General features: G+C 39.4%; 2 protein-coding genes across 6 annotated transcripts in view; one reads left to right on the top strand and one right to left on the bottom strand.

The window, feature by feature from the left end:
* Window positions 1-2,491: 2,491 nt before the first annotated feature.
* C5H4orf17 (chromosome 5 C4orf17 homolog) lies at window positions 2,492-16,028 on the top strand. Its single transcript, XM_022582193.3, has 5 exons — window positions 2,492-3,069; window positions 9,237-9,318; window positions 10,667-10,856; window positions 12,118-12,161; window positions 13,682-16,028. Exons 1-5 carry the CDS (start codon window positions 2,878-2,880, stop codon window positions 13,810-13,812), a joined length of 639 nt encoding a protein of 212 aa, XP_022437901.2. The 5' UTR covers window positions 2,492-2,877; the 3' UTR covers window positions 13,813-16,028.
* Window positions 13,494-23,092, bottom strand: part of TRMT10A (tRNA methyltransferase 10A) — a 33,419-nt gene continuing 23,820 nt past the window's right edge. For all 5 annotated transcript variants that reach the window (XM_022582416.3, XM_089912455.1, XM_022582413.2 and 2 more), the window contains exon 8: window positions 13,494-22,391. In XM_022582416.3, coding sequence (XP_022438124.1) covers window positions 22,126-22,391 — 266 coding nt within the window. In that variant the 3' untranslated portion in view covers window positions 13,494-22,125. The remainder of the gene's footprint in view (window positions 22,392-23,092) is intronic.

The following is a 23,092-nucleotide window of genomic DNA, read 5'->3' as shown; positions in this document are numbered from 1 at the left end:
AAACTTAATGATTCATCTAAAAAATATTTACTATATTTTTTCTTCCCATCTTTTTAGGTCTTTCTAGATAAAATGATTGGCTTATACATACTCAGTTTGGTTCATTTTCAGTGTTTTAGAGTGAAAAAAAAAATCATAGGTTTTGGAGTTAGAGACTGAGCTTGGCCAGGTACTAGCCATATACTTTGACCAAGTTAGCACATTTTTCAGAGCCCCAGTAAATGAGGCATGTCTTTGAAGGGGTGTTTTAAAGTTAGAAGAATATGATGTAATTAAAATGCACATTGTAATAGGTACTTGCCAGGATAATTTTATTTTTGATTGCTAATCATTATTTTGGAGTGTAATACTTTTCATTTTTCAACCCAAATGTCTACAGACATATTTTAAGTTCATACAAATCTTCTGGGTATCACCTGTTTGCTCCCCAAGGTTCCCTCTCTACCCTGCTCTGTCCTCAGGGAAGGCTAACTGGATACGTTGATGGACTCTCTTGCCTTCTGGCTGGGTTTTGGCCAAGGGCGGATCATAGGCAGAAGAAGAGGTAAAGAGTCGGGTTGAGGATTTATTTCCCAGGTGCTTCTCTGTGGGTCCCTGTAGCAAAGGCCACAGCCGCTGTCAGGGGCCCTCTCTGTGCAGCTCTGTCTCTCTCCTGGTTCCAGTAAATGCTCCCTCTCCCACCTCCCAACACCCCGAGCCCCCCTTACTCACTCCAGGGTACTAGACCACTTCTTGTTTGTTGCTTTTTAAAAATCCTGTCCACAGCCTTACCATCTATCAAACTCTTCTCAATAATTCAGCTTGGAGGTAGCATCTATTTCCTGCTAGATCTAGAAATTATACAATAGTTATTACACTTCCACTAGTATTGCTTCCAAGCTTCATAAGATTTTGTTTATATGACATATATATGTGTATAGTTATCAATCAGGTTCTTCCACGAGGCTTTCCATCATAGCTAACAGAAATGTGTTCTGGAGGAGGTTTGGCTGAACAGAAGCTTTGGTTTCAAACAACTGGGTTCTGGTCACAATTCTGCCATTTCTAAGCTCTATCCAAGACTTCTCTGTAAGACTCAATTCTTTCATCTGTGAAATAAGGATAATAGTTTCTATCTCATTGGATAGTTAGAATACATGTAATTGTTAAATTAATGTCAGCTATTAAGAATAAAAAAAGGATGCCCAGCTGATCATAAACGAGCAGCTGAGCTTTGTCAAGTCTGCCTTCAGTACTGTAACATTTCAGGCCAAGGTGGAGGTACTGAAATCAGGCCTTGTGTGAACCCAGTGTGAACAGGCGACAGGGCAGCTGAGTGCTGTAGGAACAGTCAGCACCCTCTGGCTACAGAGCAGATCTTGCTGGAGGCCTGGCTCCACAGCGATTTTTTTTTCCTCCCGTGACTCTGCATCACCCTACCAGGAAAGGCTTTTTAAAACAAATTGCAGGTACTATTTCAGAGCTCCAGAATTTTTACAGACCTACTCAGGTGCTTCTGATATCCAGCCTGGGCTCTGAGCCTTACCCCAAGGGGCAAGATACTATCCTGGGCAGAGGTCACCCTGTGCTACACCCTGTGGCCCTCCTCTGCTCCACAGCCAGCCAGGGACCAATCTTATCAGCCTTCAAATAAAGAAAATAATTAGAAAATCTTAGGGCTAGGATGCTAACATTTGCCCTAGGATTACCAGCCATAGATTAGATGTATGAGCTGTTTTTCCCAACTTGGATACAGAGTCCTAGTGCCAGATATTAATAAGCTCAGTATTCTCTGGGGAAAACTCTCAATCTACTGACTTTTGACAAGGTCTGTTACTGTCCAGGTCCTTCAGGGTTATTGCAACTACCCAAACTGCAACTTTTCTGGAAGCACCATGGCTGTCACTGCTGGGAGCTTTGCTATGCTTTCTCCAGGCCAGTGCATGGTCCAGCCAAAAGAGTCTGGCAGTACCCTTTGTTCTCATCAACTCCCTACCTGTCCTATGTATTCTTTTATTCACTCATGCATTCAGTAAATATTTATTGTGCTATCACAGAGGGTGGATTCTACCCATATATATGGAAAGCCTCCTGGGAAAAAAAATCCCCAAGTAATTCATTGGTACACCCAGGATTGAGAATCATGTTTCTAAATGTAGTCAACCTGAAATAATAACTTGAGTCAATGGTAGCTCACATTTCTGTAAGACAGTTTTGTAGAAATTATTTTAATTGTTCATTCTGCTTATCCAAGAGGTAGAATGTCAACTCCACTAGTGAAAGCAATCTACTGGTGGAAGCAGATGTTCCAATTTATCAAGAGTATCTTTTTGAAAGGGCTATACACAACTCTTCATTGAGTTTTACCTTCTAAAGGGTTTATTAGTTTAGGAAACTGACCACAGCAGTTGCTGCCTCCATTCTGGCTCTTCAGGCTCTAGCTGACCTGGACACAGCCAAGTCTGTGGATGGCGTGTTGCCGCCACCTAGTGGTGAACATGGAACTTTAACCTTGCGACTGGAATAAAAATCTCTTTGAGGGAATTGGTAGAGTTGGAGTAGCAACATCAGTTTGAAAACAATTTTGAATCCCCTCTTGCCCTCAAACAAACAAACGAACAAAAAACCCACCCAACCACCCTGATATATTTCTTCGACAAGTTTAGGTATTCTCTAACTTTTTTTGAAAGGGCACACCAACGCTCATTTTCCCCCTTTTCTCTATTCACACACTACAGTAATTTTTCCTTCATTAAACAAAAAGTCAGAAATAAACTATCACCCTAACCTCTCAATATCTGTGAAATATCTAATGTGTATATGCAAACGACAGAGAATGCTCGTTCAAGCTTTTTAATGAACCCTTAAACATCAAATGCATAGCGCTTCTTCTGATGAATGAAACATCTCTTCTCAGAGCCAGGAAAACAATTAAGAAGCACTCGGGAGGGAGACTTTCAAGATGGCGGAGGAGGAAGACGCGGAGATCACCTTCCTCTCCACAAATACATCAGAAATACATCTACATGTGGAACAATTCTTACAGAACACCTACTGAACGCTGGCAGAAGACCTCAGACTTCCCAAAAGGTAAGAAGCTCCCCACGTACCTGGGTAGGGTAAAAGAAAAAAGAATAAACAGAGACAAAAGGATAGGGACGGGACCGGCACCAGTGGGAGGGAGCCGTGAAGGAGGAAAGCTTTCCACACACTAGGAGGCCCCTTCGCGGGCGGAGACTGCGGGTGGCGGAGGGGGGAAGCTTCGGAGCCGCGGAGGAGAGCACAGCAACAGGGGTGCGGAGGGCAAAGCGGAGAGACTCCCGCACAGAGGATCGGTGCCGACCAGCACTCACCAGCCCGAGACGCTTGTCTGCTCACCCGCCGGGGCGGGCGGGGGCTGGGAATGAGGCTCGGGCTTCCCGGGAATGAGTCCGGGAAAAGTCTGGAGCTGCCGAAGAGGCAAGAGACTTTTTCTTGCCTCTGTTTGCTGGTGCGCGAGGAGAGGGGATTCAGAGCGCCGCTTAAAGGAGCTCCAGAGACGGGCGCGAGCCGCGGCTATCAGCGCGGACCCCAGAAACGGGCATGAGACGCTAAGGCTGCTGCTGCCGCCACCAAGAAGCCTGTGTGCGAGCACAGGTCACTCTCCACACCCCGCTTCCGGGGAGCCTGTGCAGCCCGCCACTGCCAGGGTCCCGGGATCCAGGGACAACTTCCCCGGGAGAACGCACGGCGCGCCTCAGGCCGGTGCAACGTCATGCCGGCCTCTGCCGCCGCAGGCCCGCCCCGCACTCCGTGCCCCTCCCTCCCCCCCGGCCTGAGTGAGCCAGAGCCCCCGAATCAGCTGCTCCTTTATAACCCCGTCCTGTCTGAGCGGGAAAAGACGACCTCAGGTGACCTACATGCAGAGGCGGGGCCAAATCCAAAGCTGAACCCCGGGAGCTGTGCGAACAAAGAAGAGAAAGGGAAATCTCTCCCAGCAGCCTCAGGAACAGCGGATTAAATCCCCACAATCAACTTGATGTACCTGCAGCTGTGGAATACCTGAATACACAACGAATCATCCCAAATTGAGGAGGTGGACTTTGGGAGCAACTGTAGACTTAGGGTTTGCTGTATGCGACTGACTGGTTTCTGCTTTTAAGTTTATCTTAGTTTAGTCTTTAGAGTTTATTATCATTGGTAGATTTGTTTATTGATTTGGTTACTCTGTTCCCTTTTTTTTTAATATACAGGTATATATATATACTTTTATTTCCCTTTTCCTCTTTTTGTGAGTGTGCATGTGTATGCTTCTGTGTGTGATATTGTCTGTATAGCTTTGCTTTTACCATTGGTCCTAGGGTTCTGTTTGGCCATTTTTTTTGTTTGTTTTTTTAGTATAGTTTTTAGCACCTGTTTTCATTGGTGGATTTGTTTTTTGGTCTGGTTACTCTCTTCTTTCTTTCTTTCTACTTTTTTTTCTTTTTATAATTACTTTTTAATCGTTTTCTATTTTTAATATTTTTAAATTTTTTATTTTAATAACTTTATTTCTTTTAATTTTCTTTCTTTCTTTCTCCTTCCTTCCTTCCTTCCTTCCTTCCTTCCTTCCTTTTTTCTTCCTTTTCTTCTGGGCTGTGTGACTGAGGGTCTTGGTGCTCTGGCTGGGTATCAGGCCTGTGCCTCTGAAGTGGGAGAGCCAACTTCAGGACAATGGACCACCAGAGACCTCCCCACTCCACATAATATCAGTTGGTGAAAGCTCTCCCAGAGATTTCCATCTCAACGCTAAGACGCAGCTCCACTCAACAACTAGCAAGCTACAGTGCTGGAGACCCTATGCCAAACAACTAGCAAGACAGGAACACATCCCACCCATTAGAAGAGAGGCTGCCTAAAATCATGTCCACAGACACCCCAAAACACACCATTGGACACTGTCCTGCCCACCAGAAACACAAGATCCAGCCTCATCCACCAGAACACAGGCACTAGTTCCCTCCATCAGGAAGCCTACACAACCCACTAAACCAACCTTAGCCACTGGGGACACACACCAGAAACAACGGGAACTACAAACCTGCAGCCTGCAAAAAGGAGACCCCAAACACAGTAAGTTAAGGAAAATGAGAAGACAGAGAAACACACAGCAGATGAAGGAGCAAGGTAAAAACCCACCAGACCAAACAAATGAAGAGGAAATAGGCAGTCTACCTGAAAAAGAATTCAGAATAATGATAGTAAAGATGATCCAAAATCTTGGAAATAGAATGGAAAAATGCAAGAAACATTTAACAAGGACCTAGAAGAACTAAAGAGCAAAGAAACAATGATGAACAACACAATAAATGAAATTAAAAATTCTCTAGAAGGAATCAATAGCAGAATAACTGAGGCAGAAGAACGGATAAGTGACCTGGAAGATAAAATAGTGGAAATAACTACCACAGAGCAGAATAAAGAAAAAAAGAATGAAACGAATTGAGGACAGTCTCAGAGACCTTTGGGACAACATTAAATGCAACAACATTTGAATTATACGGGCCCCAGAAGAAGAAGAGAAAAAGAAAGGGACTGAGAAAATATTTGAAGAGATTATGGTTGAAAACTTCCCTAATATGGGAAAGGAAATAGTCCAGTCTGGTAAGCACAGAGAGTCCCATAAAGGATAAATCCAAGGAGAAACACACCAAGACACATATTAATCAAACTATAAAAAATTAAATACAAAGAAAACATATTAAAAGCAGCAAGGGAAAAACAACAAATAACATACAAGGGAATCCCCATAAGGTTAACAACTGATCTTTCAGCAGAAACTCTGCAAGCCAGAAGGGAGTGGCAGGACATATTTAAACTGATCAAAGGGAAAAAGCTAAAACCAAGATTACTCCACCCAGCAAGGAGCTCATTCAGATTTGATGGAGAAATTAAAACGTTTACAGACAATCAAAATTTAAGAGAATTCAGCACCACCAAACCAGCTTTACAACAAATGCTAAAGGAACTTCTATAGGCAAGAAACACAAGAGAAGGAAAAAACCTACAAAAACAAACCCAAAACAATTAAGAAAATGGTAATAGGAACATACATATCAATAATTACCTTAAATGTAAACGGATTAAATGCTCCCACCAAAAGACATAGACTGGCTGAATGGATACAAAATAAAGACCCGCATATATGTTGTCTACAAGAGACCTACTTCAGACCTAGGGACACATACAGACTGAAAGTGAGGGGATGGAAAAAGTATTCCATGCAAATGGGAATCAAAAGAAAGCTGGGGGCTTCCCTGGTGGCACAGTGGTTGAGAGTCTGCCTGCCGATGCAGGGGACCCGGGTTTGTGCCCTGGTCTGGGAAGATCCCACATGCCGTGGAGCAGCTGGGCCCGTGAGCCATGGCCGCTGAGCCTGTGCGTCCGGAGCCTGTGCTCCACAACGGGAGAGGCCACAACAGTGAGAGGCCCGCGTACTGCAAAAAAAAAAAAAGAGGAATTGTACAGATGTTGTCAGGACATATAGGAGTAGATTTGGAGCTAAGAGAGTCTTCAAGGAGCAAGGAATCCAAAGAATGTTTAAGATATAATTAGAAAATGAAGAAAAGCATGGAAGAGCTCATTCCCAGTGAAGAGAACTTCGTATCTAAACGCTAAGATGTGAGAGCACTATCTATTCAAGGAACTAAAAGCAATGATATGGGTGGTGCAGAAAGTGCTGGGAGAAGTTTGTAAAAGACAGGGCTGGAGGCTTAAGCAGAAACCAGATAATAAAGCATTTTATAAGCTATATTGAGGTGGCCAGATTTCATCCCAAGGGCTGAATTACTTTGTAAGTACAAGAATTACATTGTCAGAGTTGTACTTTAGAAAAATCATTCTAGATATAATATGCAGAATTAATTTGGGAGGGGGAAGAAAATTTCCAGCAAGGTACTCTGCTTCCAAAATGATAGGTTAGGTTCATTAGCCTCCAACTGTAAACAACAATATATCTGGGAAACAAACAAACAAACAAACAAAAAACTGTTTCCAGGCACTGGACACCAGACAGCACAGATTTATGACCATTAAGGGAAGTGAAACAATTGGGATAATTTCCACATTCAACCCAGATTTCTTCCTGGGGCACATTCCTTATCATGGCACAGAGAAGTGGAGCCCAAACAGAGAGAAAGAGCTTCACTAGGTAGAGAAAACAGAGTTCAGTGTTTGGGGATGCTGAAGTGGCTGGAATTCGCAAATTAAGATACTGAAGAAAAAGGATCTGTGGACAGAATGAGCTCCAGAAATCTGTATTGGGTTCCCTGAATCTTTAGCCCAATAAAAGCTGTATGTGCACAGAATGAGAGTCTGAGACCTGGCAGAAGAGAGCTAATGGGAGGGAGCATTTTGCTTAAAGATGATGGAGTTCTGATCTGCTAGAGTAGAGAGACCTTGCTGAACACGCCAGGAATGCAGTTGAGACCCCAGAAAGGTCACACTTTAGAAAAAGAATAGGGTATACTAACCCACAGTAGGGGCTACTCTAGACCTACACTCAAATCCTAAAATCAAATTTCAACAGATCAAACTCACCCACCAATATATTAACTGGCTTCCAGAATAAAACTCAATGAAGAAAAAGTTTCCTAGGAGGACTTATTCTATCTTCTCTCACTAAAAGGATAATTATATTCTTTCAAAGTTGTAAATGAGTGACCTGTGGATTAGAAGAAGCTGGGAGTGATGTGCAATCACCATATTGATGACAAAATCATGAGAGGCAGAGTGGCCTAGAGAATAATATAATACCACAGGGCTATTTTTCTATTTTTGCCATGGCCACTGATTTATTGTGAAATTAGGAGCAAATTTAACTTGTTCTCTCTTCTAGGATAAGGCATTATTGAGGACAGGAATCTTAATAATAGAACAAAGCTCAATAAAGGACAGTGGATTTTTCTGCCCTTTACTTTAAATTCTATATCTCCAGCACCTAGATCAATGACAGACACAAATATTTGTTAAATTAATAGTATTTTAAGAAAGGATTTCAGCCAGAAAGCCTAGGAAAAAGGATGTTGCAGTTGCAGAATTGATGATAGTTTAGGCTGGGTCAAGGCTGTGGGGATAAAGAGAAATAGAGATATTTGAGAAATATTTAGAAGAAAGAATTTACTGAACTTGTTGGTAGTATGTTGTAGAAAAGGACAAGGGAGCTGTCCAGTATGAATCCCAGGGTCTTGCTTGGACATATGTTCAATGTATGCTGGTGTGTCCACTGAGATAGGGGAACCAGGAGAAACAGCAAGTTTGGAGCAGGTTTTATGAAGAGAAAGCTGGGTTTAGCTTTAGATATTTGGGGTTCAAAGTACCTACAGTATGTCTAAGTGGATACGTCTGGTAGGCAGATGGATAAATAGGACTGAAGTTCAGGAGACAGGTTTGGATTTCAGATGTGTCTAAATTCCAAGAACAGACACAATTTAGGGTAAAACTAGAAACATCTACATGTGCTTAATACTTTGGACTTTAATGCCTTATTATAGTCCATTTTTATTAGAATTATTTCATATATCTCCTCTGTCATCCACACTCAGCCCTTAACTCCAGATTAAAAAGTCAACGAAGGATTCTGATAGACTAGAGGTAATTGTATTCCTATCCTATTGGGCCAATCACTGTGTTCAGGGGACTGAGGAACAATGATGAATTCAGCTAGATTCACTCACTATAGAGAGGAGAAGTACAGATGGGGCAGCCCTGTGACTCAAAGAACCCCATGCTGCAGTGGGAAAGTATCAATTCCGAAAGAGAAGAAAAGTGAATTGCTCCTCCAGAAGGTGTTAGTACTCAACAAACAAAACAAAACTGCATCGCCTAACCTAAACTATCACAGTTGACCCTTGAACAACACAAGTTTGAACTGTGTGGGCCCACTTATACATGGATTATTTTCAATAGTAAATATGATAGTACTACATGATCTGTGGTTGGTTGAATCTGTGGATGTGGAACTGTGAATATGGAGGAACCACCTGTATGGAGGGCTGGCTCTAAGTTATAGCTGGATTTTCGACTGCTTGGAGGGTCGGCGCCCCTAACCCTGCCTTGCAGGGTCAAATGTACTTGTACTGAAGATGTTTTTTTCCTGTTTGAAATCTGGCTCCCAAGCTAAAATCCCAATCGACTTGAGCATTGTGTACAGAGTGACATTTGGGAAGATGAGATTGTGGAGTAAGTAAAGGAAACCTTACAAACCTTGCTCACTATGTAACTCTAACGTTCTCTGTCAGGTTCTGGAAAAGATCTGTAACATTCTACGTACTGATTCTCTGGCAGAAGTTCTACAGTGGCTGTTCCATGCAAGTTCAAAAGGTGAGATTAAGCATTTGTGAACACTGAGCTCAGTTTATTGTCAGAAACTAGGAATGTGCCAATGTTTGAAGTTTTCTACCTTGGATTTGCAAAGACAAGGTTGCAATATTATTTCCCTGATGTTTCAGCATCAGAGTCCTGTATATCCAACTGCACACAAGCTGGCCATACAATGACCCACAATTTGGTATGCCCCAAGCTGAACTTCTTCGGGTGATATGAAACACTTGTGTCCAGAGCTGGTTTGTGCTTCTCCTCCTGAGTCCGCACACCCAGGCTCTCCCTGAGCATATCTTCTGGCCTCCTGTGACCCCTGAATACAGCCTGTTTCCCTCCTTTTATGTGGATGGCAATAGCACAGCCTTCCAAATTCCAGATTCTAACAGCTCTGCCAATTCCTCACCAAAACCATCAAGTCAGTCAACTCCCAGCCTCCTTTAGGCTCTTCTGACCTGTTCCATGAAAGCACATGCCAGTCCCAAGTGAGATAACCATAAATAGCATAGAGCAGCTAACCTCAGACCTAGCTGGTCATCAGACTGACTGAGGCAAAACTGAGGTGAGTGGAGTCTGAGAATTGACATTTCTAACAAGTTCCCAGGTGACACTGATAAGCCTGGTCTGGGGACCACACTTTGAAAATCACTGCAGTAATCAATGTTAGGAAATACCAATGTGTTAGGAACAGACTAATGTTTTTAAATGGGGAGTACTTTGGAGATAGTACCTTACCTCAGGAAGGTTACTTGGCAGGCAATTGAGAAGTATTTGGGGATAAGGAGTTTTTAGTTATTCTTTTTTTTTCCTTTTTAAGAATATAACTTTTAAAAATTTACACAAGTATTGAGTGCTTATTTGGGGGTGAAAAACAAATCAACCAGAAAAAAATAATAAAAGAGGAAAAATAATAAAATTATCACGGACATCACTTTAGTACTACTTTGGTATATATCTTTGTAGAGATGCTTAAAACTATTTATTATTTAACTATTAGTCTTTATTTTAATGAGATCGCATGGTACTAATACTTTTTATAGGTATCCTTATTTGTTTTTATTTGGCAGTGGCCTGTAAGTCTGGATTTTATACTCAATATTTAAAATGTATTCCACTGCCACTCAGGGACAAGTACCCCAGTGAGTACTCTGAGAGCTATACAATATCACAGGTCAACAGAAATTAGGTTGATGTGAATCACCTTTTCTACAGAAAATTTAACTCACACGTAGGTGCCTACCCAGAAAACAGATTACCTTTCACACTGGAGTGCTGAGTAAAAGAACTAATCCTGTGTTTCTAGCCAACATGATAATTACAACCTTCATGCCCCTCTCTTTTTTTAAATCAGAAAAGGAGTGGGTCTCAGCTTTGATTCATGCTGAACTGGCTGAGATAAACTTGTTAACTCCCCTCAGAAGAAACGCCTCAGCGGAACTAGCAGCAGAGACTGGCAGGCCACCCAAAGTTAAATCACCCTCAGATTCACCAGCAAAATCAGAAGTGCTAACCAGTTCTAGGGAAGGACATCAACAGAGCAGGTAATTAGGCCTAATGGCCACCTATGGGGCATGTGGTTCATAAAGACTTTGAATTCCCTTTTGTGTTTTGTTTGTTTGTTTGTTTGTTTGTTTTGCGGTACGTGGGCCTCTCACTGCTGTGGTCTCTCCCGTGGCGGAGCACAGGCTCCGGACGCGCAGGCTCAGCGGCCATGGCTCACGGGCCCAGCCGCTCCACGGCATGTGGGATCTTCCCAGACCGGGGCACGAACCCGTGTCCCCTGCATTGGCAGGCGGACTCTCAACCACTGCGCCACCAGGGAAGCCCTGAATTCCCTTTTGGTTATCTTTCAAAACACTAAAATCGCTGAAGTTTTAAGTATCCTCCTTATTCAGTAAATGACAACAATGAGTGTTTGTTTTCTTTCATTTTCATAAACGTAATACGAGAAATCATTCTAAATCCTGTTGTTCAGAGCATTTGGCAGAGACCATGTCTTCCTTACCTAACAACCCATCTTTTTGAGAAAAGTTCCCTTTCCATTCAGGGTAAAGCAAGAGTAGCCACCCAGAAATCTAAGAAAATGCAGTGGTTTTTAGTTTATCTAAAAATAGAAGCAATAAAGAAAACCAAAATTGCATTGTTATTGTGTATTTTGTTAAATCACTTTTTTTTTGTCTAGAACAATGCAAGATTAAAATAAATTGCTCCACTTAATTTTCTCTGACGTATGCCTGGGGGCTGCCAGAGGGAAAACAACTATTAAGGGAATTTGGAATTATTTCAGTAGAAATTTGTCTTAAGCTTTGTAATTTCAATGGCAGAAGAAAATACATGTTTATGTGTAACAGCATGGTGAAAGAATATGGTAAGATGTTATTTAAGCTGCGAGAGAATATCTTGTTGCTTTAAAATTAAAAGTTGGGCAAATCTTAAATTCAGGGAAAATAAATATTCAAAACACATAACATGTCACTTTAAAAAAGCATTATTAAGACAGAGGAAGAATTTTACATTTTAATCGGTCGCCACCTTGAAGTTTCCATAAAATTGGAAACTGGGAGATAGAGTCAGTTTCTCTGCCTTACTGAGTAATATCTGATGTACTGTTCAGATGTTTACTCAAAGTTAGAAGAATTTTTCATTGGAAAGTACATTTAATGCTGTCTGCATTGAAAAATGAAGAATTAGGGTAGCTTATTTAAGAAACATACATACTTAGCTTGTCGATGATAATGCAGTCTATGGGAAATACTTGTTTGTATCTGTGAATTTCATTTTCTCTTTCTCCAATTGATTTAGATTGTCAAGTCAAGGATCTGAAGGAAATAAGGAAGTCCTGAAAGGTTAAGTACAGTTTGCGATAATTACTGAGTTGGTATAAGGAAACCAGTAAGTATCTAACTAGTTAGAGACAAGGATGTTAAGGATGTTAAGGATGTTAAGGATGTTAAGGATCTGTGGTTTTAAAGGCAGTATAATACAATAGCGATTTACAGCTACTCTTAAGGGACAGCATCTGCTGAATTTCTCAATGAGATAAATTTGACCTATATTTGACTTTGTTTTGAAAGGCAGAGTGCCTCATCGCACTCTTTGAGAAGCAAGACAGAAGGACAGCAGGAACTCTTAAGTTTGGTCATGCCAATCCAGTGACAGGAGACAACCTGCATTGACCTAACAAAAAGGACAGTGATAGTCAGAGTTTTGGTTCTTCACAGCTTAACTGTCATTGGGCTAAATGATTTTCGCTTGAAACAAAGCCAGCCAGAGAAAACAATAAAATTTTGACAATTAGCCACAAGCATATGCCCACAACACAGCTGAAATACAACAGAGAGTAGCAGTTTTATGTCCCCATCAGCAGTCCAGCCCCAGCCTTCAATTTGGACCAAGCAAAATCAAGAATTGTGGAAAGTCCTAGTTTGGTCCAGAATAGTCCAATCAAAATATCCCTGTGGGTTTGGCAGCTCCTAGCTTTAAAACAAACATAGCAGCAATGGCTATAGGGCAACAACTATGAGGCCTGTCTACAAGCCTCAAACAAAAGTCTGTCTTCCTATTTCTGCAAGTCCCCCTTATACCAGGAATGACATAGCAATCAATTAGAGTTTCTGGAGGTCACTCTAGACTCCAGCAGTTTCTGTTGGGATTAATCAAACCCGAAAGAAATGCTATTTGCTAATAGGCAATAATAAGTATAGTTTAGAAATTAGAAAATACCTCCTTACTCTGACACTCCAAGGATGGTCTATTGTATCTGACTTTTAACAAACTCTTCACCCTATGATCACAAAATTATGACAGTGATGGTTTCTATTACATAATTTTATGTCTTATCTGTAGGCCTCAAATATATTTTACCCTGTCTAGATACTTGTATACAAATCCTCAAATCATACCTCTTTGTCTCTAGTGTTGGTATTCAGTGTCTCCCCAAATCCTTATTTCTGTTTAGGTGTAAACAGTGTAGGCCTTGGGAAGGTCTTTTGAGTACAGTTGTTTTAACCGGCTTGTCTACTTTCTTTTTTGTCTGTCAGGACCATATATCCTTCACCTTTCTCTCACTGGTCCCATCCTTATCCCTCACCTTTACTCATCACCAGCTCTAAATCGTTCCTACCAAAATAATGTTTGATTTTAAGATTGAAAGAACATATCTTGCATGTTATAGAACAAATAACTCACTAAAGATGAGCAGGTGCTAAGAAAGATGAGAATAAATTATTTTATGAATTTTGGGTGTATTTGATTCACCTAAACTTCATATAGATTTTGTGTGTGTGTGATTTGCTACTAAAACATGGCAGAAGCTACTATATTCAATGTCTCAATTATGGTCTTATTGAGACTTTTTCTATTTCAGAGGCTGAGCACAAGCTTCCACTGTTTATAAGAAGAAATAAGATGAAAATACCCATTGCAGAATATTTCAGCAAGCCAAAGCCTCTTCCCAGGCCTAAAACTCAAGAGAGCATATCAACAAAACCAACATAAGCAAGGAGTATACAGCAAGGATACAGTCTCTCTCCCCAGAGAACATTTTATCCTGTAACACACCAAAGGTGGAAATTCTAGACTGGGCTAAGTCTTTCACAAACATGAGTTTCACTTTGTTATAACATCAAATTATTAAAAACATGTTTTTGGTATGGAGGAATCAATAGCTCCTCTATATGTTGGTACATGTAAATCTCAAAGCACCTGTATATAATGATACTAAATAAATATTAAGGGAGATAATATTTCTATTTGTAGTTAAATTAGTACCATGTAGAAAAGAAATATGTTTATTTATATACTATATTTCTAGTCTTGCTACTATTAATATTAGTACATAAGCATTGGGCTCTGATACTAGAAAAATCCATAATCAGAATTAGGCAATTTCAATTCAACACTACCCCAAAATCTGATAAAAAATAAAAAACAACAATAAACAGAATTTTAACATCTGAGCTACTTTTTGCAATCTACTGTGTTTCAGTGTTGTTGGACTATTGGAAAAATGGTCATCTCCTTACCCAATCTTTTGTTTAGAATGTTTGCACTGATATTCAAAACAGATATTATAAATTTTGTGTGTGTGTGCATTTATGCATACACTCTTTTTTTAAAAACATCTTTATTGGGGTATAATTGCTTTACAGTGGTGTGTTAGTTTCTGCTTTATAACAAAGTGAATCAGTTATACATATACATATGTTCCCATATCTCTTCCCTCTTGCGTCTCCCTCCCTCCCACCCTCCCTATCCCACCCCTCCAGGCGGTCACAAAGCACCAAACCGATATCCCTGTGCTATGCGGCTGCTTCCCACTAGCTATCTACCTTACGTTTGGTAGTGTATATATGTCCATGCCTCTCTCTCGCTTTGTCACAGCTCACCCTTCCCCCTCCCCATATCCTCAAGTCCGTTCTCCAGTAGGTCTGTGTCTTTATTCCTGTCTTACCCCTAGGTTCTTCATGACATTTTTTTTTCTTAAATTCCATATATATGTGTTAGCATACAGTATTTGTCTTTCTCTTTCTGACTTACTTCACTCTGTATGACAGACTCTAGGTCTATCCACCTCATTACAAATAGCTCAGTTTTGTTTCTTTTTATGGCTGAGTAATATTCCATTGTATATATGTGCCACATCTTCTTTATCCATTCATCCGATGATGGACACTTAGGTTGTTTCCATGTCCTGGCTATTGTAAATAAAGCTGCAATGAACATTGTGGTACATGACTCTTTTTGAATTATGGTTTTCTCAGGGTATATGCCCAGTAGTGGGATTGCTGGGTCATATGGTAGTTCTATTTGTAGTTTTTTAAGGAACCTCCATACTGTTCTCCATAGTGGCTGAACCAATTCACATTCCCACCAGCAGTGCAAGAGTGTTCCCTTTTCTCCACACCCTCTCCAGCTTTTATTGTTTCTAGATTTTTTGATGATGGCCATTCTGACCGGTGTGAGAGGATATCTCATTGTAGTTTTGATTTGCATTTCTCTAATGATTAATGATGTTGAGCATTCTTTCATGTGTTTGTTGTCAATCTGTATATCTTCTTTGGAGAAATGTCTATTTAGGTCTTCTGCCCATTTTTGGATTGGGTTGTTTGTTTTTTTCTTATTGAGCTGCATGAGCTGCTTGTAAATTTTGGAAATTAATCCTTTGTCAGTTGCTTCATTTGCAAATATTTTCTCCCATTCTGAGGGTTGTCTTTTGGTCTTGTTTATGGTTTCCTTTGCTGTGCAAAAGCTTTGAAGTTTCATTAGGTCCCATTTGTTTATTTTTGTTTTTATTTCCATTTCTCTAGGAGGTGGGTCCAAAAGGATCTTGCTGTGATTTATGTCATAGAGTGTTCTGCCTGTGTTTTCCTCTAAGAGTTTTATAGTGTCTGCCCTTACATTTAGGTCTTTAATCCATTTTGAGTTTACTTTTGTGTATGGTGTTAGGGAGTGATCTAATCTCATACTTTTACATGTACCTGTCCAGTTTTCCCAGCACCACTTATTGAAGAGGCTGTCCTTTCTCCACTGTACATTCCTGCCTCCTTTATCAAAGATAAGGTGACCATATGTATGCACACACTCTTAATGATAACACTTATACTACACTTACTGTGTGTCAGGAATCATTCTAAACACTTTAGATATAGTAACTTATTTAAGTTTCACCATAACTATTTGAGGTAGCTATTATTTTTATACTCACTTTTTTTTTCTTTTTTAATTATTATTAATTAATTTATTTATTTTTGGCTGTGTTGGGTCTTCGTTTCTGTGCGAGGGCTTTCTCCAGTTGCATCAAGCGGGGGCCACTCTTCATCGCGGTGCGCGGGCCTCTCACTATCGTGGCCTCTCTTGTTGCGGAGCACAGGCTCCAGACACGCAGGCTCAGTAGTTGTGGCTCACGGGCCCAGTTGCTCCGTGGAATGTGGGATCTTCCCAGACCAGGTCTCGAACCCATGTCCCCTGCATTCTCAACCGCTGTGCCACCAGGGAAGCCCCTCACTTTTTTTTTTAAATAAGAAAACTTATTTAAAAATAAGTTTAAATTCTCTGAGGCACAGAGAGTTGTACTCATTGGGATGAGACAAAACAGTTGTAAAAAATGTCATCATTCAAATACAGCAGAGGTTTTTCTCACATAAGAGTCCAAGGTGTGTGTTTTCAACCAGCAGATGACTTCACTTTACTTGGTGATTCAGAGGCCCTGGATCCTTCCATCTTCTGGCTCTACCGTTATCTAGAGTTTCACTGTTAATTTCTTCCTGCTGGCAAAAGAAAGTAGTATCTTCCTATAGCTGCTGTAATAAATTACCACAAACTTAGTGGCTTAAGCCGATACAAGTTTCTTACAGTTCTGGGGCCGAGGTCCAAAATGGATCTCACTGGGCTAAAACCAAGGTGTTGGCAGGGCTGCATTCCTTTTGGAGGCTTTAGGGGAGAATCTGTTTCCTTGCCTGTCCAACCTCTAGAGGTTACCCACACTCCTTGCCTCATGACTCCCTTCTATCTTTAAAGCCAGCAGTGGCTGGTTGAGTCTTTCTCATAACACATCACTGATACTGACTCTTCCGTCCCCCCTCTTCCACTGTTAAGGACCCTATGATTACATTGGGCCTGCCTGTTATCCAGGTTATCCAAGATAATCTTATCTTAAGGTCAAATGATTAGCAATTTAATTCCACTTTACCATGTAACACCATAGGTTCCAGAGATTAGGATCTTTGGGGGGACATTATTCTGCCTCCCACAGGGAGGGTACATCTGCTTAAAGTCTTGGTATACATGATATACAATGCTGTGTGTTGTGTGTTTCGAAGGTGTACAGAATCTTTTTCATTTATACATATAGATATATCTATTCATCTCCGGATTCTTTTCCCATATAGGTTATTACAGAATGTTGAGTAGAACTCCCTTGTTATACGTAGGTCCTTGTTGATTATCTATTTTATATGTAATAGTTTCTATTTGTAAATCCCCGCTTCCTATTATCCTTCCCCACATCTTTCCCCTTTGTTAACCATAATTTTATTTTCTACTTTTGTGATTCTGTTTCTCTTTTGTCAATTGCTTCACTGGTATTACTTTTTAGATTCCACCTGTAAGTGGTATCATACAATATTTGTCTTTTTCTTTCTGACTTACTTCACTTAGTATGATTACAACTAGGTTCATCTATGTTGCTGCAATTGGCATTATTTCATACTCTTCATGCCTGAACAATATTCCATTGTGGACATGTGCCACTTTTTCTTTATCCATTCATTGGTCAATGGACATTTTGGTTGCTTCCGTGTCTTGGCTATTGTAAATCTTGCTGCAGTGCACGTTTGGGTGCATCTTTTCGAATTCTGGTCTTTAGATACATACCCAGCAATTGGACTGCCGGATCATATGGTAGCTCAATTTTTACCTTTTAAAGCTGCCTCCATTCTGTTCTCATTAGTGGCTGCTACCAGTTTACATCCCACCAGCAGCATAAGAGGGTACCAATTTCTCCACCACCCCTTCAGCATTTCTTGTTTGTAGATATTTTGCTGATGGCCATTCTAACTGGTGTGAGGTGATACCTTTTTGTATTTTGGATTTGCCTGACTCTAATAATTAGTGATGTTGAGCAGTTTTTCATGTGCTTTAAGAAAAAAAGAAACAACGGTGTGAGTAGAATTTACCTCTTGAAATTGTCTTCTTGAAAGTTTGCCCTGTGTTGAATTTTCTTGTCGATTCCTGACCGCAGGACATTTTTTGAGGGCAGGTGTCATTTACAGCCCTGCAGTCCTTGTGAATATTATGTGACCGTTAGCACTAGGTTTAAAGCTGCTGTTGCGGGAAACGGCCACAAGGTGGCAGGATTTCTCAATTCCCCACTCTGGTTACTAGGGCAACAGAGCCTTCCTGGAAGTCCTGTTCCTTTGTTGTAAATTAGAGTGGAATGTGCCAGGACAAACCCCCAAAAGCTTATGTCTCATTACTTCTTTGTTTTTTTAATTTAATTTTTATTTTCTATCAGAGTAAATTTGATTACAATGTTGTGTTTGTTCTCAGTGTACAGAACCTGCTTCATTTATGCATATACATATATCTATTCATGTACCGATCCTGTTCCCGTGTAGGTTATTACAGACGGTTGAGTAGACCTCCCTTGCAATGAGGTAGGTCCTTTTTGATATATTTATTTTATCTGTATTAGTATATGTATGTTAACCCCAACATGCTAATTGACCCATTCCTCCCGCCTTTCCATTTGGTTAACCATAAGTTTGTTTTCTAAGTCTGTGTCTTTCTCTGTGGAAATATGTTCATTGGTATCCGTTTTTAGATAACACCTATAAATGACATCATAGGATATTTGTCTTTCTCTTTCTGACTTCACGTAGTATGATTATCTCTAGGCTCATCTATGGTTCTGCAAAGGGCACTGTTTCATTCTTTTTTTGTGGCTAATATTCCGTTGTGTACATGTACCACTTCTGTCCATTCACATGTCGATTGACATTTTGGTTGCTTCCATTTCTTGGCTACTGTAAATCTTGCTGTAGTGGACGTTTGGGTGATTGTGTCTTTTAGATTCTGGTCTTCTCGGTTGATAGGCCCGGTAGCAGGTCAGCCAGATCATATGGTAGCTCAAGTTTTACCTTTTAATGGCACCTCCATTCAGTTCTCGTTAGTGGCTGTCACCAGTATACATCCCACCAACAGCATAAAGGGTATGCATTTCTCCACAACCCCTTCAGCATTTATTGTTTGTCGACTTTTTGCAGATTGCCATTCTAACTGGTGTGAGGTGATACTTCTTTGTTGTTTGGATATGCATGTCTCCAATTATTCATTATGTTGACCATTTTTCCATGTCTTTTTTTTAATAAAAAAAAGAGTAAACTTTACCTTGTGAAAATTTGCCCCGTGTTGAATTTTTTTGTCAATTTCAGACTGTAGGACATTTTTGGAGGGCAGGTGTCATTTACAGCCCTGCCTTGTGAATGTTAAGTGACCATTAGCACTAGGTTTAAAGCTGCTGTTTCAGGAAATGGCCACAAGGCGGCGCAATATCTACATCCCCAACTCTGGTTACTAGGGCAACAGAGCCTTCTTGGAAGACATGTTCCTAGGTTGTAAATCAGAGTGGAAGGTGCCAGGACAAACCCCCAAAAGCTTATGTCTCATTACTTCTTGTTTTTTTAATTTAAATTTTATTTTCTATCGGAGTAAACTCCAGTACAATGTTGTGTTTGTTGTAGGTGTACAGAATCTGGTTCATTTATGCACATACGTTTATCTATTCATCTTCAATCCTGCTCCCATATAGGTTATTACAGAGTGTTGAGTAGCCCTCACTTGGTATATGGTGGTCTTTGGTGATTATATATTTTATTTTAGTATATTTATGTTAACCCCCGTATCCTAATTTATCCATTCCTCCCGCCTTTCCTTTTGGTTAACCATAAGTTTGTTTTCTAAGTCTGTGAGTATCTTTCTCTGTGGAAATATATTCATTGGTATCAATTTTTAGATAACATCTATACATGATATCGTAGGATATTTGTCTTTCTTGTTCTTACTTCACATATGATTATCTCTAGGCTCATCTATGGTGCTGAAAACAGCATTTTTTCATTCTTTTCCGTGGCTAATATTCCATTGGCTACATGTACCACTTCTTGTTTGTCCATTCATCTGTTGATGGCCGTTTTGGTTGCTTCCATATCTTGGCTATTGTAAATCTTGCTGTAGTGGACGTTTGGGTGCCTGTGTCTCTTCCATTCTGGTCTTCTCAGGTTATAGGCCCAGTAGTGGGTCTGCAGGATCATATGGAATTTTTACTTTTTAAAGGCACCTCCGTTCTGTTCTCCTTAGTGGCTGTTACCAGTTTACACCTCTCCAACAGCATAGGAGGGTATGCATTTCTCCACCACCCCTTCAGCATTTCTTGTGTGTAGACTTTTTGCTGATGGCCATTCTGACTCATGATGGGTGATGCCTCTTTGTTGTTTGGATTTGCATGTCTCTAATTATTCGTGATTTTGAGCATTTTTCCACATCCTTTTATTTTGTTTTTGTTTTTTTAAAGAGTAACAAATTCTGTTGTTTTAAACCACTGGTTTGCAACAGTTTGTTATGGCAGCCCTAGGAAACAATTACAGGGCTTTTATAATCGGTGAAAATTAAACTTTGTAGTGCTTGTAATGATCTTTCTCCACCTTTCAATATTAAACTATGCCTTATTCCATATGGAGTAATTTAAGGAAAAGGCATAATGTTCCATGCCACCAACTAGATTTACTCAGAAAAACCTGGAACTTTGAAACAACTTAAGACATTAAGCTTTGTTCTTCTACCATTGCAGGGGCTTTTCTTTGTTTACATACGTTGCTCACAGACCTGAGACGGATAACTATAAAGATCACTAAGAATAAAGCAATGTAAGAGACAGTGAACATCAATGTTAAATTCAATGAACTTTCTACCAAATATATATACATATATATATATATATATATAATTTGAGATGCCAATGAGTAAAAAGAATAGAAACTTAATTATGCAAACTCAGAAAAGGCTTCTGAAATGTTACTTTAGCTGTGACAGAGAATAATCACTTTAAACGTAATTGCTCTACATTTACTGGTAGGAACTAAAATATCTTTTTCGAGCCCCATCTTCCCTTGCCAATGCCCTCATACAAATGTTGAGTTATGGATTTTTGCACTTTATGAAATTTAAATTCCTTAGTGATATTCAGCACAATCATTCACACAAATAAAACAGATATATGGCAACTCAATCCTATTATCATTGATTAATAACTGAGAATCATACATGATATGGACAAATAGATGTATATACAATTACATGCATATTTTCATATATGCTTATATTATTTATAGAAACATACATTTACATTAGCTTGAATATTATTATATGATAGTAGACAGATGCACATATAAAGTTAACTTTATTTGCTTAAGAACCAATATATTTTATTGTAAAGAAGTACATATGGAAGGAAAAGAATAGCTGCTAAGAGCTACGTTTTTGTTTTTCTTTTTAAGAACTGTTTCTTTTTAAATTTGGGTAATGACAAAATTGATCCTTCAACAGCCTTTTAAAATAATATAGCCTGAAAAATTAAATTTTGTAATTGAAATAATTTACCATCATTATTGAAATTAAGAAAATATATTAAAGAGAGTCTTAACTCTTCAGTGATTGCTTTAGAACCACAAAGGCATTACAAAGGAAGAACAGAGATGGGCTCCGTAGTCCAAAAGAAATCAATTCTTGAGTTTCTCAATCCAACACTTATTCCTAAAATCACTATATTCCTTTGAAGTAACTAAATTGAATATAAAAGCTGCAAATAGGAGGTAACCACCCATACAGAACATTTTGGTGGACTTAAAGGAGTTTCAGGATAGCTGCCTCCATAAATAAGTAGGCAATAAATCAGAAAGACATTGATATAAACATATAATAATAAAACTGAAAGGTCAGAAGGCACATTCTGAAGAATGCAATCTTGTAAATAAAAGAGAATGAAGGTTTACTAATAAGGTAAAATTCTCAAGAAATGCTTATTTGAGGCTTAGAAAATTATTTTTTAAATTACACATTTAAATCTTATGCAAAAACAAAAAAATGCTTTTTTAGTGCTTTTTATCACTTAGTTCTAAAAAAAGAAAGTTTAAAAAATTCACAACAGAAATAAGAGAAAATGAAAGTTTCTTCCATTTCAAATATTCTATGAAATATTCTATGAAATTCTATATTCATTTTCTAATTTTCCTTAAACTTAAACAAAAAATGACATTAGTGTAGTATAGAGTTCACTGTAGATTCAGTGCTATTTTCTTTATCCTGCTTTTCTTCCTTATGTGGTGAATCTAGTTCATTTCTATTTTCCTCCTCACTGGAATCACTGTTCAATCCACCTTCAACTCTGGTGAACTTCTTGTCATGTGAAGAACTTTCACAGGCTTTGTCTGTGGGAACAGCTCCTTTTCTTTGGGGTAAGATAGTGAAAAATGCTTCTTGCCAGTCTCTTGTTTCTAGGTATTCCAGAATAATCTCAAACACTGCAACAAAGACAAACTCCATGTGTTTCTTAACCTAGTTCATCACAATGGTGCATGCTTTAAAACACACTGCTTTTGTGTTAAGAGTGCTAGTATGTCCTAGTAATTACTTTGTTCTTATTACTTCTTCCTCCTGTATTAGCTGTCAGAGCCAATATGCCTAAGGCTCTCAACGCTGCTACCTCTTTTGTAGCTTTTTCTCATTTCAGTTCTTAAGCACTCAGAGGTTTACCATTATCTGTTGTCAATTATAATAGACAGAGGACCTTTTTTGTTTCCTTCCTATTCTTTTTTCCTTCCACTTCTTTATCCTTTATGTGCTAACATAAAACTAGAAAAAAAAAAGGGTTAGTGTTAACCTAAATTTCTTCTATCTTTCCTATATAGTGCCACTCACTCTGGGGAGTGTCTTGCCTGCTTTTTTTTTTTTTAAATACTATCTTCAATGTCCTTTCACTTTACTACACTGCTGGGGGAAATTTGGATTATTTTATGATAGAAAAGTAATTTCCACTAATTTAGCAAAAGTCTTAGAAGAAGTTCATTCCTTGACTCAATAAGTTTGTTTCTATAACTCCCTAGAGCCTGCTATAGAGAAAATTTAAAAGCTCAATTAGTAGCTGTGTACTAACAAAAATCTCTACTGAAAAATTTTTAAAAAGCAAAACTCCAGGCAAAGACTTAAGTCTGAGGATGTCTAT

The sequence above is a fragment of the Delphinapterus leucas genome, chromosome 5 (assembly GCF_059928025.1).
Source record: "Delphinapterus leucas isolate spDelLeu-1000000601 "Yukka" chromosome 5, BTC_Dleu_Yukka2, whole genome shotgun sequence".
Taxonomy (NCBI): Eukaryota; Metazoa; Chordata; class Mammalia; order Artiodactyla; family Monodontidae; genus Delphinapterus; species Delphinapterus leucas.
This window is presented reverse-complemented; position numbering and strand designations above follow the sequence as displayed.

What these genes read in the sequence shown, in the direction of transcription:
- C5H4orf17 (XM_022582193.3), top strand. Translation starts at nt 2,878, where the DNA reads ATGAAACATCTCTTCTCAGAGCCAGGAAAACAATTAAGAAGCACTCGG. An exon ending in GACCTCAGACTTCCCAAAAG is followed by an intron (nt 3,070 to 9,236) that starts GTAAGAAGCTCC and finishes GTTCTCTGTCAG; the next exon opens with GTTCTGGAAAAGATCTGTAA. An exon ending in GTTCCATGCAAGTTCAAAAG is followed by an intron (nt 9,319 to 10,666) that starts GTGAGATTAAGC and finishes TTTTTAAATCAG; the next exon opens with AAAAGGAGTGGGTCTCAGCT.